This window comes from Benincasa hispida, chromosome 10 (assembly GCF_009727055.1).
Source record: "Benincasa hispida cultivar B227 chromosome 10, ASM972705v1, whole genome shotgun sequence".
Taxonomy (NCBI): Eukaryota; Viridiplantae; Streptophyta; class Magnoliopsida; order Cucurbitales; family Cucurbitaceae; genus Benincasa; species Benincasa hispida.
This window is the reverse complement of record NC_052358.1, coordinates 34,581,889-34,596,255: the sequence shown is the minus strand read 5'-3', so window position 1 is coordinate 34,596,255 and position 14,367 is coordinate 34,581,889. Positions and strand designations below refer to the sequence as shown.

The 14,367-nt window shown below is 31.9% G+C and overlaps 1 protein-coding gene across 2 annotated transcripts; it reads left to right on the top strand.

Moving 5' to 3' along the window:
* The first annotated feature begins 310 nt into the window (after nucleotides 1–310).
* On the top strand, nucleotides 311–6,191 carry LOC120089294 (homeobox-leucine zipper protein HDG2-like). 2 transcript variants are annotated; one of them, XM_039046721.1, is made up of 12 exons: nucleotides 311–674; nucleotides 863–1,155; nucleotides 1,750–1,964; nucleotides 2,080–2,197; nucleotides 2,327–2,515; nucleotides 3,118–3,561; nucleotides 3,885–3,986; nucleotides 4,073–4,273; nucleotides 4,367–4,541; nucleotides 4,886–5,157; nucleotides 5,264–5,359; nucleotides 5,453–6,191. In XM_039046721.1, exons 2-12 carry the CDS (start codon nucleotides 1,057–1,059, stop codon nucleotides 5,798–5,800), a joined length of 2,259 nt encoding a protein of 752 aa, XP_038902649.1. In that variant the 5' UTR covers nucleotides 311–674; nucleotides 863–1,056; the 3' UTR covers nucleotides 5,801–6,191. The 2 variants fall into 2 exon arrangements, with proteins under 2 accessions (XP_038902649.1, XP_038902650.1); XM_039046722.1 differs by having other exon boundaries at nucleotides 312–674; nucleotides 1,676–1,964.
* Nucleotides 6,192–14,367: the final 8,176 nt, after the last annotated feature.

Sequence of the window (14,367 nt, the reverse complement as noted above, 5' to 3'; positions counted from 1 at the left end):
TGAAATCACTAGTAATGTTTTAAAAAATAAAATAAAACTGCTAATTTGAATAGGCATATGAGTAAGGGGGTGTCAACTTAGATGAGATGTCTCGATTCGCACTTCTTATCATATTTTTGATATTTTGTTTAAAAAATCTAATTTAATTGATTAAGACTTAATAATCTCTCAAATAAAAGGTCAAAGATTCAAATAATACACGAGTAAACGAAATATAGTAAAAAGGATAGAGAAGAAAAGGAAAAGGGTTTGGTAGAGCCGTCATTGGTTTGCATTACAATTTACACACACACACTCTCTCCCCTTAAGGACTCAAAAAATTAATCTCCAAAATTCTCTCTCTGCAATTACACCTCTTCCCTTCTCCATTTAATGCAATTGCACCCTCTCAATACGCTCTGCAATTACTCCCCTTTTCCCCTTCCTCTTCCCCTTCTTCTTCTTCCTCTTCCTCTTCTCAATATCAATTCATCTTCTTCTCTTCTTCTTCTTCTTCTTCTTCTTCTTCTTCTGTTTTTTCATTTCTCTTTTAAAATCTCCTTCATAAACCCTAGACCTTCTTAACCCTTCTTTTTCCACTAACCACAACTTTGAGTCATATTCATCCATCCAAAGGCTTTAAAACAACAGAACAAAGCAAACCTAGATCAGATCTGAAGCCACTTTAACACTTGGTAAGCTTTTTCTTTCTCCATCCCCCCCCTAAAAGAAAACCCTACTTCAATTTTGATCAAAGTTAGTACCCTTTTTTTTTTTTTTCTCTTTTCCATTTTTGTTGTAAATTTTAGCTTCACTATTATCTCTACGCCTTGTTTTTTGATTTTCAATAAATTAACTTATTATTATTTTTTTTAATGTGCAGATAGGAGAGAGAAATTGAGGACTTTGGTTTGAGGGAAGAGAGAGCATTTTAGGATATTGTCCGAGATCTTCGTGGACGTTTATGTAAATCTCATCTGCTTTTTCTTCTGTCGGATTCTTGGTTTCAATTTATTTATATTACAATCAGCAAAAAAAAAAAAAAAAAAAAAACGAAGGAAACTTGGTGTTCAAAATATGCCTGCCGGAGTTATGACACCGGCCAGAAACATGGCGTCGATGGTCGGAAGAAATGGGAATAATAATGTTGCTGGATTTGCCTCTCCTTTTTCTCAGGTTTGTGATCTTTCTTCTGTTCTAAATCTCAAGCATTTTCATGCCCTTTTTTCTTGTTAAAAAAATATATTATTTTGTATTTGACTTTCTAAAAGAAAATTTTTGTTTTTTGGTAACTGTGAAAATCTTAATTGGGGAAAGGGAAAAACAAAAACCCTTTTTACAGAAATGAGTTTCAAATCGTCAACCCCCTTCCCCTCTTTTTCATTTTAATAATAATTAGTCCATTTTGTTAGTATAAAAATGCTTGATTTATTTACATAATCTCCCTTTCTATGTTAGGCTAATATGTCATTTCAACCCCAATCCTCATCCATATTCCAAAAACGCGTTAAATAGCAAAAAAAAACCTTTTTTTTTGCTTGAGAGAGTGATAATTTTTTTTAAAAATGGGGTTTTGGTAAAAAAAAAAAAAAAAAAAAAAAGGGTTTTTTTTTTTTTTTTTAAAAAAAGGGGGGGGGGGGGGGGGGGATTAGTTTTATAATGGAGTGGAAATTAAAGTTTGCATTGGTGTTGTTAGATTGAAAAACCATAAGCTCTTCTGCCTCTCTCCTCTACTTCGGAATCTTAAAGATCTGTAGAAAAATGTTCCAGCCAAGCATGATGGACACTCATCTCCTCCCCTTAGACATCCCTCAAAACACTTCCGAAAGCGATCTTGCTCGAATCCGAGACGACGACTTCGATAGCGCCACAAAATCAGGCAGTGACAACAACCATGACCTCGTCTCCGGTGACGACCAAGATCCTCGTCCTAAAAAGAAGCGATACCATCGTCATACTCAACATCAGATCCAAGAAATGGAAGCGTAAGAATGCACCCTAGCTAATTACTACTAAGCTATGTTCGAGTTTGATTTTTTTTTATAAATTTTTTAATTTAATTTTTTGTGGTTATTTTTGTTTTGTATTTTGGGGTTTTAGGTTCTTTAAGGAGTGTCCTCACCCTGATGACAAACAAAGGAAAGAATTAAGCAGGGAATTAGGGTTAGAGCCGTTACAAGTCAAATTTTGGTTCCAAAATAAACGCACTCAAATGAAGGTAAAAAAAAAACATATATCTATTTTTTTTTTTTTTTTGGAAATTTTGTATATATTCTTTTAAAAAAAATGTATATATTTTATTCCTTGTTTTTCTCCTTCCTTAATTAAATTGGAATTTTTAACGCAGAATCAACACGAGCGGCATGAGAATACTCAACTTCGAACAGAAAACGAGAAGCTTAGAGCTGATAACATGAGATACAGAGAAGCCCTAAGCAATGCCTCATGCCCTAACTGCGGTGGTCCTACTGCCATTGGTGAAATGTCTTTTGATGAACATCATCTTAGACTCGAAAATGCTCGTCTTCGTGAAGAGGTAATTTTTACCGTCCAGATATGAAAGCACTCTTACATCCTGTGTTTGTGTTTTTTTTTAAAAGCTCAAGGCACAATAAAGCACAACCGCCTTTTAAAACTTAAGTGCAACGTGTAAAAAAGTGTGAAATTTTTTTGAGACACTATATATAAAAGTACTATATAAAAAGAGAAAGCATGGTTGACGTAGGAACATGTAAAAGAAAAATAATCGTATAAGGGATTTTGCATTTACGTTCAATAATAATTAATAAAGAAGAAAAACCTTAATAATCGTTGTTATTTTAAAATAATGAAAACAGAACTTTGAGCCTTAGGTTCACATAAGACATGCACCTTCCTTTGCGTGCCTATGCACATCTAGACGTGCGTTTGAGAGGGTTTACATTCTCTATAACCTAAAGTAATATTTTTCTTTTTTGAAGAACCTAAAGTAATGGTTATAAACTTAATTTGATAGTTGCATTGGGTTGGTTCAAGTATAATGTTGCCAAATTTTTAATTTCATTAATTAACCTCATGTTAGGGAAAATGATTGATCGATGTAATTTTTCTAATTTCACATATTTATAATCAATTCCATTTATTTTGGTCTCATGCTAGATCGATCGCATTTCAGCAATAGCTGCAAAATACGTAGGGAAGCCAGTTGTGAACTACCCTCTACTTTCTCCACCTCCATCTCGCCCATTAGAGCTAGGAATGGGCAACTTCGGACCACAACCAGGCCTTGGAGGAGGAGACATCTACGGCTCGGCCAGTGACTTAATCCGATCCATCAGTGCCCCAACCGAGGCCGATAAGCCGATGATCATCGAGCTAGCGGTTGCAGCCATGGAAGAGCTAACTAGAATGGCTCAAATGGGGGAGCCATTATGGATGACTACCCTGGATGGCTCCACCCATGTGCTCAATGAAGATGAGTATTTGAGAACGTTTCCTAGAGGCATTGGTCCTAAGCCTTCTGGGTTTAAATGTGAAGCCTCTCGTGAATCTGCTGTTGTCATCATGAACCACATTAACCTTGTTGAGATTCTCATGGACGTGGTAATTTTTTTTTTTCTTTTTCTTAATTGATTTCTTTTTGGTTTTAGGTTTAATAAGGGCCATTGTAAACATAGCAGTGAGGCCTAAATAATAATAGTCATAACACAATGAAAAGAATTTATAGATACCACAAAATTTAGATTAGTCTATCAATGATATAATAAGAAACTTATCATGGATAGATTTTTGCTCAATTTGCGATTCTTAAAAAATGTTGCTACATACTTAATTCTTAGTGCCATTATAATTACTAATATATTTATTATTAGTGACTTGATTTTTGTATAACTAATTTTAAATGTATACTTTGTATGATTATATAGAACCAATGGTCGACTTTATTTTCTGGGATTGTGTCTAGAGCTATGACACTCGAAGTATTATCAACCGGAGTTGCTGGAAATTATAATGGAGCTTTGCAAGTGGTATTGTGTTGTTCTAATTAAACGTCTATTCTGCTATGATATTATGTTAAATTAATACTAAATCTAAAAACCTAACATCTGTATAGATGACGTCGGAGTTTCAAGTTCCATCGCCACTAGTTCCGACCCGTGAAAGCTATTTTGTTAGATATTGTAAGCAGCATGGGGACGGGACATGGGCGGTGGTGGATGTTTCGTTGGATGATCTACGTCCTACCCCTGGAGTTCGATGTAGACGAAGACCTTCGGGCTGTTTGATCCAAGAAATGCCAAATGGTTATTCAAAGGTGACTTTTTTCTGTGTTGAACTTCGAATTGAGGAGAATGTAGTAGTAAGGAAGAGGAATTTAGTTAAATAATAATGAATTGATGTTGTGCAGGTTACATGGGTTGAACATGTAGAGGTGGATGATAGAGGAGTTCATAATCTTTACAAGCAATTAGTGAGCTCTGGCCAAGCATTTGGGGCCAAACGTTGGGTTACAACTTTAGATCGCCAATGTGAACGACTTGCTAGTGCCATGGCCACTAATATCCCAACTGGTGATGTTGGAGGTAATTATATTTTCCTTCCTTTACCCTAATTTCGGTTTACTTATTAGTTCATTGACATGTAAGTAGGTATGTCTCACGCACACGATATGATTAGGAAATGTAACATTAGTAACCTGATTATGATTTGTATTGTTGGTCTAAATTATGTAGATCAAACTAAAATTTTTAAGATTAAAAATAATAATTTGAAACTTGGATCAAATTAGAAGTCTTATTTTTGTCATTAGGATGGCCATTTAACGTAAAGTTGTTGAGATTGCATAATGATGGAATTTATGCCAAAATCATCTCCATTTTGCTAATTTCCTGAGATTGTGATGGTGGATATTTCAAATCGAATTTAGTGATAACAAATCAAGAAGGGAGAAAGAGCATGTTGAAGCTAGCTGAGAGAATGGTGATAAGCTTTTGTGCTGGAGTGAGTGCCTCCACAACTCACACATGGACTACTCTGTCGGGTACGGGTGCGGACGACGTTCGAGTCATGACTCGAAAGAGCATCGACGACCCAGGAAGACCTCATGGTATTGTCCTCAGTGCCGCAACTTCCTTTTGGCTCCCTGTTCCACCAAAGAGAATCTTTGATTTCCTTCGAGATGAAAACTCTCGCAGTGAGGTAACCAAATTTACCATAACTTATCCATCGAAAGAAGCACCAATACACACGAGATATGCTAATGATATATATCGGCTCAACATCTTGTTGCTTTTGATGTTTACAGTGGGACATTCTTTCCAACGGCGGAGTAGTTCAAGAAATGGCCCACATCGCTAACGGCCGCGACACTGGCAACTGTGTTTCTCTCCTCCGAGTAAACGTAAGTTATTCTACCAAATATATTCCATAAAAGCTAACAGCTTTTCACTGTTGAATATATGAAAGAATAAAAAAAAACTGTAAAATTTTGTAGAGCGCAAATTCAAGCCAAAGCAACATGCTAATCCTGCAAGAAAGCTGCACGGACCCAACAGCCTCATTCGTGATCTACGCTCCAGTTGACATAGTATCAATGAACCTCGTCCTGAACGGCGGAGATCCAGACTACGTGGCACTTCTCCCCTCAGGGTTTGCCATTCTCCCGGACGGCGGCGGCGGAGAGGGCGTTTCGGGTGGTTCGTTGTTGACGGTTGCATTTCAAATACTGGTGGATTCGGTGCCAACGGCAAAACTGTCACTTGGGTCAGTCGCAACGGTAAACAATCTGATAGCTTGTACGGTTGAGAGGATAAAAGCGTCATTATCATGTGAGACTGCATAACCCAAAAGGAAAAAAACAGGAATTTTTTTTTGTGGGGTTTAGTTTTAGGGTTTATATTAGAAGTAGTGATATGAAAATGAGGGAAATTTTTGGCTGATACAAAGTCTGTCTTTGAGGAGAAAGTCAAGAGCGCACCCTGAAACCAAAAAACAAAAAAAGCAAAACAAAAAAACAAGAACAAGACATAAGGGTTCGGGCATTGACTTCCTTGAACAGAGTAAAAGCTGAAACAACAAATGATGAAGAAGAAGGGAAGGGACTATGATCATCAGAAAAACCTTTGTATTTTATTTGCATATTATCGTTTATTACCTACTTATTATATCATTCACTTTCTTTTTGTTTTTTTGGCTGTTATTTTGTGGATGACTATTATGGATTTTCTATGACATATGTCTAATTCTTTTTTTTTTTAACCTCTTATGATCAAATAGACTTTGCTTTTATCTCTGAACAATTAGCCTACACTTAATCTCATAATCTCATGCTTTCTTTGTGTTTATATAAGAAGAATAAAATAAAATAAAATTGATACATGATTGTCTTTCAATGGGTGCTGTTGAGTTGCACAATAAATGAGTGTAGTCTAGATTTTTTTCTTATTATTTTGTCAATCAACTATTCAGTACTAGTACTAGTAAGCTAGGAATCTAAAATTGAATTCTCAGTTTTTATTATGAAATTATAATATTATATTTTACGTTATACTTAATAACTTGTTGCAATTGTTAAAGTGAGCTTAACTCTAATGACATAAAGTGTGTTAATGATTAAGATAAAAGTTGCTACAATTTTTACATTTTAATACAAAGAAAATACTTTGATATGTTTAATGTATCATAAAGAAGGTCTTGTTTAGTACGTGAAAGTGATAGAGATTTTATAATAAATTTAATTTTTGTATCAAGATGAATTAGGGTGGGTTGGAAATGTATTTTTCAAGTGTTTTATTTAGAAAATAAATCATTTCTGAAAAAATTGAAGTGTTTAACAACCACTTAAAATAACTTTCAAAGAGTATTTTCAACAACTTTTGTCAAAAGTGTTTAAAAAAAAATGAGCTTTTTGAATTTTTTTTTCCTCAACTCAATCTAACGAGTTCTTAATTGAGTTTTAGTTTGGGATTTTCTTGTTTTACTCTTAGTATCTTAATCTAATATTCTATTTGATGAAACTGAAAAATTGCAAACTTTTCATAAGAAAGTCAAATTTTAAAAACTTTTTTTTTAGTATGACTAATAATTTAAATGTTTACTTGGGAAGAAGAGAATCATGGAAAAGAAATTGAGAAGAGACCGGCACAACTTTTTAAAAATTAAACGGTTATATCAAATGGGATCTATTTGATGAAGATGGTAAGAAGATAGATGTCTCGGTGCATCCATTAACTTCTTTTCTCTTTATTATCATATAAAAAGAGAATAATGAAAGTAGAATCTAAAAGTATATCATTTAAGTTTTGGAAAATAAATTGCTTCTTTTCTTAAATGTGAGACTTAAAGATTTTGGGAGATTAAATCTCAGGAGACAACATTTGTCATAAATACATAAAAGTTGAGAATTGGATACAATAAAGTTCAAAGTATTTTCAAAGCAATTTCTGCGACAGAAAATGACAATACATGGTTGGTTTCTTTAATTGCATGTTTTTTTTTTAATCGAAACTATATAATATATATATTTTTTTTCTTGGAAATTATATAATAGGAAGTTGAAAGAAGGGGATGTTTGGACAATAAAAATTAATTAATGCTTTATAACTTGAATGCAAGATGGAGATATTTTGTAACGTTTTATTTTTGTTTTTGTGGGCTTTATTACTTAATACGCTACGTTACATTACTCCGTACAAGACCGTTTGGGTTGCAATAAATAATAAATACACTCTTACTTTTATTTCACTAATTAATTATGCATTTAATTTTATCAATAACCCTTCAAAAAAGTATTGATACAAGAATGTTATTGGGTTGCACAAAAACCGTCTTAGGAAATTTGATACAAAAAATAAATTCATAAAGTAGAGAGGGTGTTGGATAGAAAAACATATTAATTAGGTTTCTTTATGGAAAAAAACACACATATCAATTAGGAAATCAATTAATTCTAAGGACGGTTCGGTTCAAAGCTCCTTACTCCTAATTTGTATTAAAAAAAATCTATCATTTGAGTTGAAATTTATATGGTCCACTCGTTGGTAAATTCACATTTTTTTTTTGTTACTTTTAAGGAAAAACAGTAACATAAGTAAAATATTCGAGGTTAGGACAATATTCACCATGGAGGTTGATCTTCAATCAATGGTAGGTTCGAAGCTTAACTTCACTATATGAGAACACTACGAAACTTAAAAAGGATAAATTCGTATAAAGATAATTTTGAATGCATATACAATGATATTGCTTTAGATATGGATATTCATTATAAGTTAAAATGCTATATTTCTAAAAAAAATAATTGTAGGTTAAAATACTTGTTTGGTTCATATCTCTTTTGATTTTACACTTCAATCCATCTATGTACTTTTAATTGTCTAATTTTAATTTTGGACTTTAATGTATATAGATGCGAGTTGGTTAAAAGTATTTATATTAAAATGAAATGAAAGTTGATATATATAAACTAAAATTGTATGTTGGCATTCTTTATATTGCCATTTTAGTACATTTTGGTATTAGTTTGTTCAATATAAAGTATGTTTTCTTTTTCTATATGTATATAAAAAAGATAATGTAACTAGATTTTTTTTTTCTTGTTTATATACTTTGTATATTCTTCTTTAAATAATTGACAAAAAGATCTAAAATGTTTTATTAAGTTTCATTTATATTTGATATCAAGAACATGTTAAGAAATATTGGAGCCCAAAATCTAAGGCCCAATTCATTTCTTTTCCATAATAGGCTTTTTAAATAAATAGGTCTAATTATATAATTATCTAAACTTTCTTATTTTTTTTTTTCATGAATAACCTAATAAACTATTATTTTACAAACCAAATTACCTTTTCCGTCCTCTTTATCATTTAGTTTTTAAAATGTATGTGACGAGGACTTTTCTTAAAGTGAACTAGGGCATTTACCATATATGCAGGATTGGAAAAACATAAAAATTGACTTGAATTAAAGTTTAAACCAAGCAAATTTACAATTCGCTTTATTGAATCAAAAGTTTAAACCAAGAGTAAGAGTTTAAAACCAGACATTTGACATGTTACAAGGCTAGCCCTCATATTTGCAAATAATATTTTAAAAAGAAACTAAAACTTAAACAACTCGACATAAATCACAACGACAAAGCTTAACTAAACTAGTTCCCAGCTCACACAACAGTGTCTTGTCAACTACCACCCACTCCTTCGCTCTTATATGAGGAAAATAAAAATGGAAAGACTGAGTGTTATAGAATTACTCAATAAGTGACCCTCAACGAGGTCTACCATATATGTTGGGGTCACAAAGACGTTTAAACATGTTTGTTGCTCACATAAGAAGCAAAGCACAAACTTAAGTGTTAAACACTCATGTCACATAGACCATCAATACACGATACTTAAACAACAAAATAGTCCATGAGTTACGATACAAGGTCACATAGATATATCACACAGATGAATACATGTAAGTCACTGTAGCTCGATAAATATGTCAAAAGTCACGAAAACATATCACACAGATTGATGTACATAATCTATAGCTTTGGGTTCATGTCATGTGCATTTGCGTCACAAAGACTCGTCACACAACCCAACACTGCACATGGCACATCCAAAATAATCATCCAAAACAACAACATAACATATCATCAAATTGACTCTCGGTCAAGATTCACATACATAACATGCATAATAATGGCTGTAATTCATCGTTAGGAGTCTACTTACTGAAATGCAACTAAAATTGTGCGCTATTTGCCTTGGATTTAGTATAGTTTTATATGATTTTATTAGATTTGATGTCGTTTGTTAATAATTTCTAGGGTTATGTTCAAGATCAAGATTCAATGTCAAAATGAGCTAAAAATGGGAGATGAAATTTGAGCCAAATATGGAAAGGAGGGGAAGAAAATTGGAGAAAAAGAGCAAGGCAATCTAAAACAGAGCAATGTCGGGATGCTCCTTGGCACTGCAACACGACGCCATTTCCAGAAGCATAAGTTGTGAAGTATGCGTAGTGCTGCAGCGCTCCACTACATCTTAGGAAAGTAAATCCAATTTTGGAAAGTTTTCTTCTATATACATTTTAGGGATATGGCCTGTCGAATTAATTCTACACACCATGAAATTTTAGAGCCTTATACATTATTTTAGCCTAAAATTAGAGGGAGAAATTTAAAGGTTTGTTTAGAGACCGTTCAAGACCCCGAGGTACAAATCAATAATGGAAATTGCTTGAGTAGTTTTTCTTTTTCTCTTTATTCTCTTTACTTTTTCATGGTTATTACTGAATGAATTAAATTCCTCAACAAAAGCAAGTGAATGTGTGTGCCATCGAAATTCATTTAAATTCTTTGTAAAACAAAGAAAAAACAGAGCAAGATAAACAAAAATTTATAGCATTCTTTACAAGTAGAGATGTCCACGGGGCGGGATGGGATCAGGGATGCCATTCCCCATACTCTTCCCCATTAGCTTTTTCTTTTTTTTTTTTTGTAAAAAGCCAATTAATTTAATAACTAATATAAGCAAACTTTATTAAATAATTAATTCTATCACTAAATTGTTTATTATGGTTAACTTTACATGACAATTAGTATTTAAAGATAAATTATTCAAATTTTGATCTAAAAAAGCTAATTAAGTTTTTTAGTAGAAAAAAAATAAATATAAATCAGATTATTCACATATATAATCTAAATTTAAATATTCAATTTGAACATATTCATTATCTTTCCCAATAAATAATCAAATTTGAAATTTAAATGCATTCTTCGTCCAGTCCCCGTCCCCGTTTAACTCACGAAGAGTTTTTTTCCCCCACTCCCTCCCCATTCCCTACCTAATCGGGGATTTGAGAAAATTGGACATCTCTATTTACAAGGAAAGAAGTATACTCTTGAAGACTATCTTCAATGCCTTCCTCTGCACGAACTCCTCGAAGACTTTCTTCAAGAATTCATCTCCACAATCTCACAAACAACACAAACAGGGCACCACCACTTCGAAACCACACTATGCTCCAGAAGAATCAGGATTGTGGGATCCTTTGGAAGCAGAAAAATTTACATAACATTTTTGTAAAAGTGTGTTGAGAGTGACCTTGGTTTTTTCTAGAGAGAATTTTGTAGAGAACACAAGATCAATAATTATGTTCTATGATCTCACTCTGCAAAAGGAAAGAAAAAAAACTTCCAGTTATGTTAATTGAGAGAGATAGATGGATAAGAAGTTACAACTCCCTTCCACCATCACCTGGAGTTATTCGAATTTTCTATTATTTTTAAAAATAATATATTAAATCTAATTTAATATATAATTAAATAATAATATTAATTAATTAACAATTAACTAATTAATAACTAAATACCATATATTTAATTTAATTTGAATCATATTCAAATAATATCTTCTCACATAACCTATGCTTTTAATATGAATCTCATTCATATTAAATATAACCTATAGTTTTAATATGAATCCCATTCATATTAATTATGTATGAATCTCATTCATATAATTAATATTTGAATTTTATTCAAATATTTATCTCTCTCATTTAATAAAGTACAATTTTGAATCTCATTCAAAATTAACTTTATATTATAATATATCTATATACATTATAATAATTGTATCTTATACAATTAATTCCCTTATTTAATTTGAAAAATTCAAATTAATTAAAAAAAATGATTCTATTTTTACCCTTAGTGAGCTAGCAAAGGGACCTGGATTTACAAATTAAAAACTCCAATGATAAAAGATTAATTAATTAAACTCTTTAATTAAATTAACCAACATTCATTAACTATAGATCACTCCAATAAAGACCTACAACTACACTGTTCGCACTACAGATATATTTCTGTGTACACGAATATAACCAATCAACAATAAGTTGATCCTTCACAAATCACTCGTAATTACAATTGGGTCAAAATAACTGTTTTACCCCTATAATTACATCTAACTCCTTAAGTCCCACTAATACTCTAACGAACAACTTGTTTATGGTCCTACCATAAACAAAACCCTCTTGGGCCAATGAGAGGGAGGGGTCCCATTATTCAAGATCGGGAGTCAGCACTTAAGGGAGCAATTCATCTACTTACCCTAAAGACGGGAAGAGGTGAATTTTATCTTGTGTAGCTATGTTTCTAGTCCTCTACTTGGACAAATCCCCAAAATGGTAGACTTATTAAGTTGATGAGTTAGGTTACTCTCACCCATACAAATCAAAGGACTTCCCTCATAGACAAGAATTCATAACTCATTCAAGATTGAGGTCGAGTTACTTATGATCATCCTATGAAATGTTAATCTCTTCAATCAATGGTGTTATAAAGAGAGATTAATCATTTCACTGTTTAGTCTTATACAAATTCTTTGTATAGGATACCTCCACTCGCATGTCTCCACATGAACGATTAGTATCAAATTGTTTATAACACTTTACAACTCTTGTAATAATTATAAAGTGGGTTGTATCCGTAGTGTCACTAGGATAAGACACCGAACCTTATCCATATACTACAGACCATTTAAGTTATTACTTAAACATAATCTACTTGTACGTTTACCATATACTGTTCAAGTTTCACAAAATATCCTTGGATCTTTCTTTAATGGCTAATTGTATATATAAAATAATTAACCATTATTCTAAATAACTTATTAACTATGAGGCTTTAGGGCATATATCCCAATCTCTACTTGCCCTAGCACACTAAGACATGTCTTGTAGTCCTAAACATTCTAGGAGATCTTCTCACACTTTAGTTGAGAGAATCCTTTTATGTAATTCAAACTGTTATGTCAACAAATACCATTTGGCCACTACCATGATGTTTCTCTCACTCTGTTTTTATTCCTACAACTTGGTATTTATAAATGTCCTCATACTTGGTCCTTACACCACATTATCTCATAAAGTGAGTAGGCTAATTCATATATGAAACAATTTTCAAATATTTCAAGATATACCATGATTATGCAATTTATTGCTTCACAAGTAAAAATATTGCCTTGTAATCTAATATACACCACTTAGGATAAAAGATGGATTTCTCTAAACCCTATATGAGATTGTGTATCTCGTAAAAGATCAAATTTTAAACCTTATACACCAACATCTTATAAGTTCTAATTTCAAACTCAATGGTCATACTATTGATTTAATTGATATAACTAACAAACTGTATATTAAATATTAATTAATTCTCATGTAGGAATCACATCCCCTCAACAATTGAAGTGTCTCAAGAAACTTTTTCTTTAGACATATCAACTTCACTTTAGAATAATACACTATCATTCCATCTGAAGCTATTGCATCGAGCATTCAACAATAACTTTTTAAATGTAAGATTCATAAGAAAAATTTAACATCATGTCCTCAACATGTCTATATGGACATTTAATATACAAAATCATTTCAAATCAACTATTTGAAATTGGTTAAATAGTCAAAAATTTCATAGTAATCTTTACTCCATAATGAGTAAATATTAATATAAAACAGATAAATATCTACTTCTCATTTTCTTTTCATTGTCATCATTCAAAGTCATAGGTTATGATACTGTATCAAATTCTAATTCTCAAATATCCTAATTGTGAAATTCACTTCTCAAATGAACATCACAATTTTGCAAACCTTGCGGAATTCAATCTTTAAAAATTTGCTTGAATTTGTGTAGATGCATTGAACTTCATTTCATAAAATATTTAATTCATTTTTACATATCTCATAAGCAACAATGGATCAAATAATATATAAAGACTCTATTATAGTAACTATTGAGAGAATTGACTCACAATCTATTTTCACCTACCAGTTCTAGTATTGGTTTTCACCTTACGCCAAGAGTCTTATTTTAGAGATCTTTATCTCCAAGTTCTACACTTTCAAGTCTCCTTTTTGTAGATCTATTCATATCCTCTAAGTTTTACCCCATCAAGAAAATCTACAAAATAGACTTAGGTTAAGTATAAATACTTTATCTCAAGTTTTATAACTTTGACATAATTTCTTTTGTCAACATCCTTCAATTCTTGTCATCAATTATGACAACTTTGATTTCCAATAAGTCATAGTAAAGGTTGAGTCATCTCATAACTCTCCCACTACTTTTGAGGTTTGTAAGTTTTCATCTTGTCATCTAATATGACAATGTAAACTTCAAGTAAGCCTTTGTAATGCTTGAGTTTTCTCACAACTCTCTCACTACGATGAAGACTTATCTGGTTATTAGAAGTTGACTTTCAAATGAAAATAAATGGTTAACAATATTTGTTAACTATTAAGTGGTTTTACTTGGAACTAGTTAATCAATATAACTTAACATTTTTATAGGTCCCAACCTTTTATTTTGACATTTCTAACAAAACTAGTATTTCTCACAGAAAT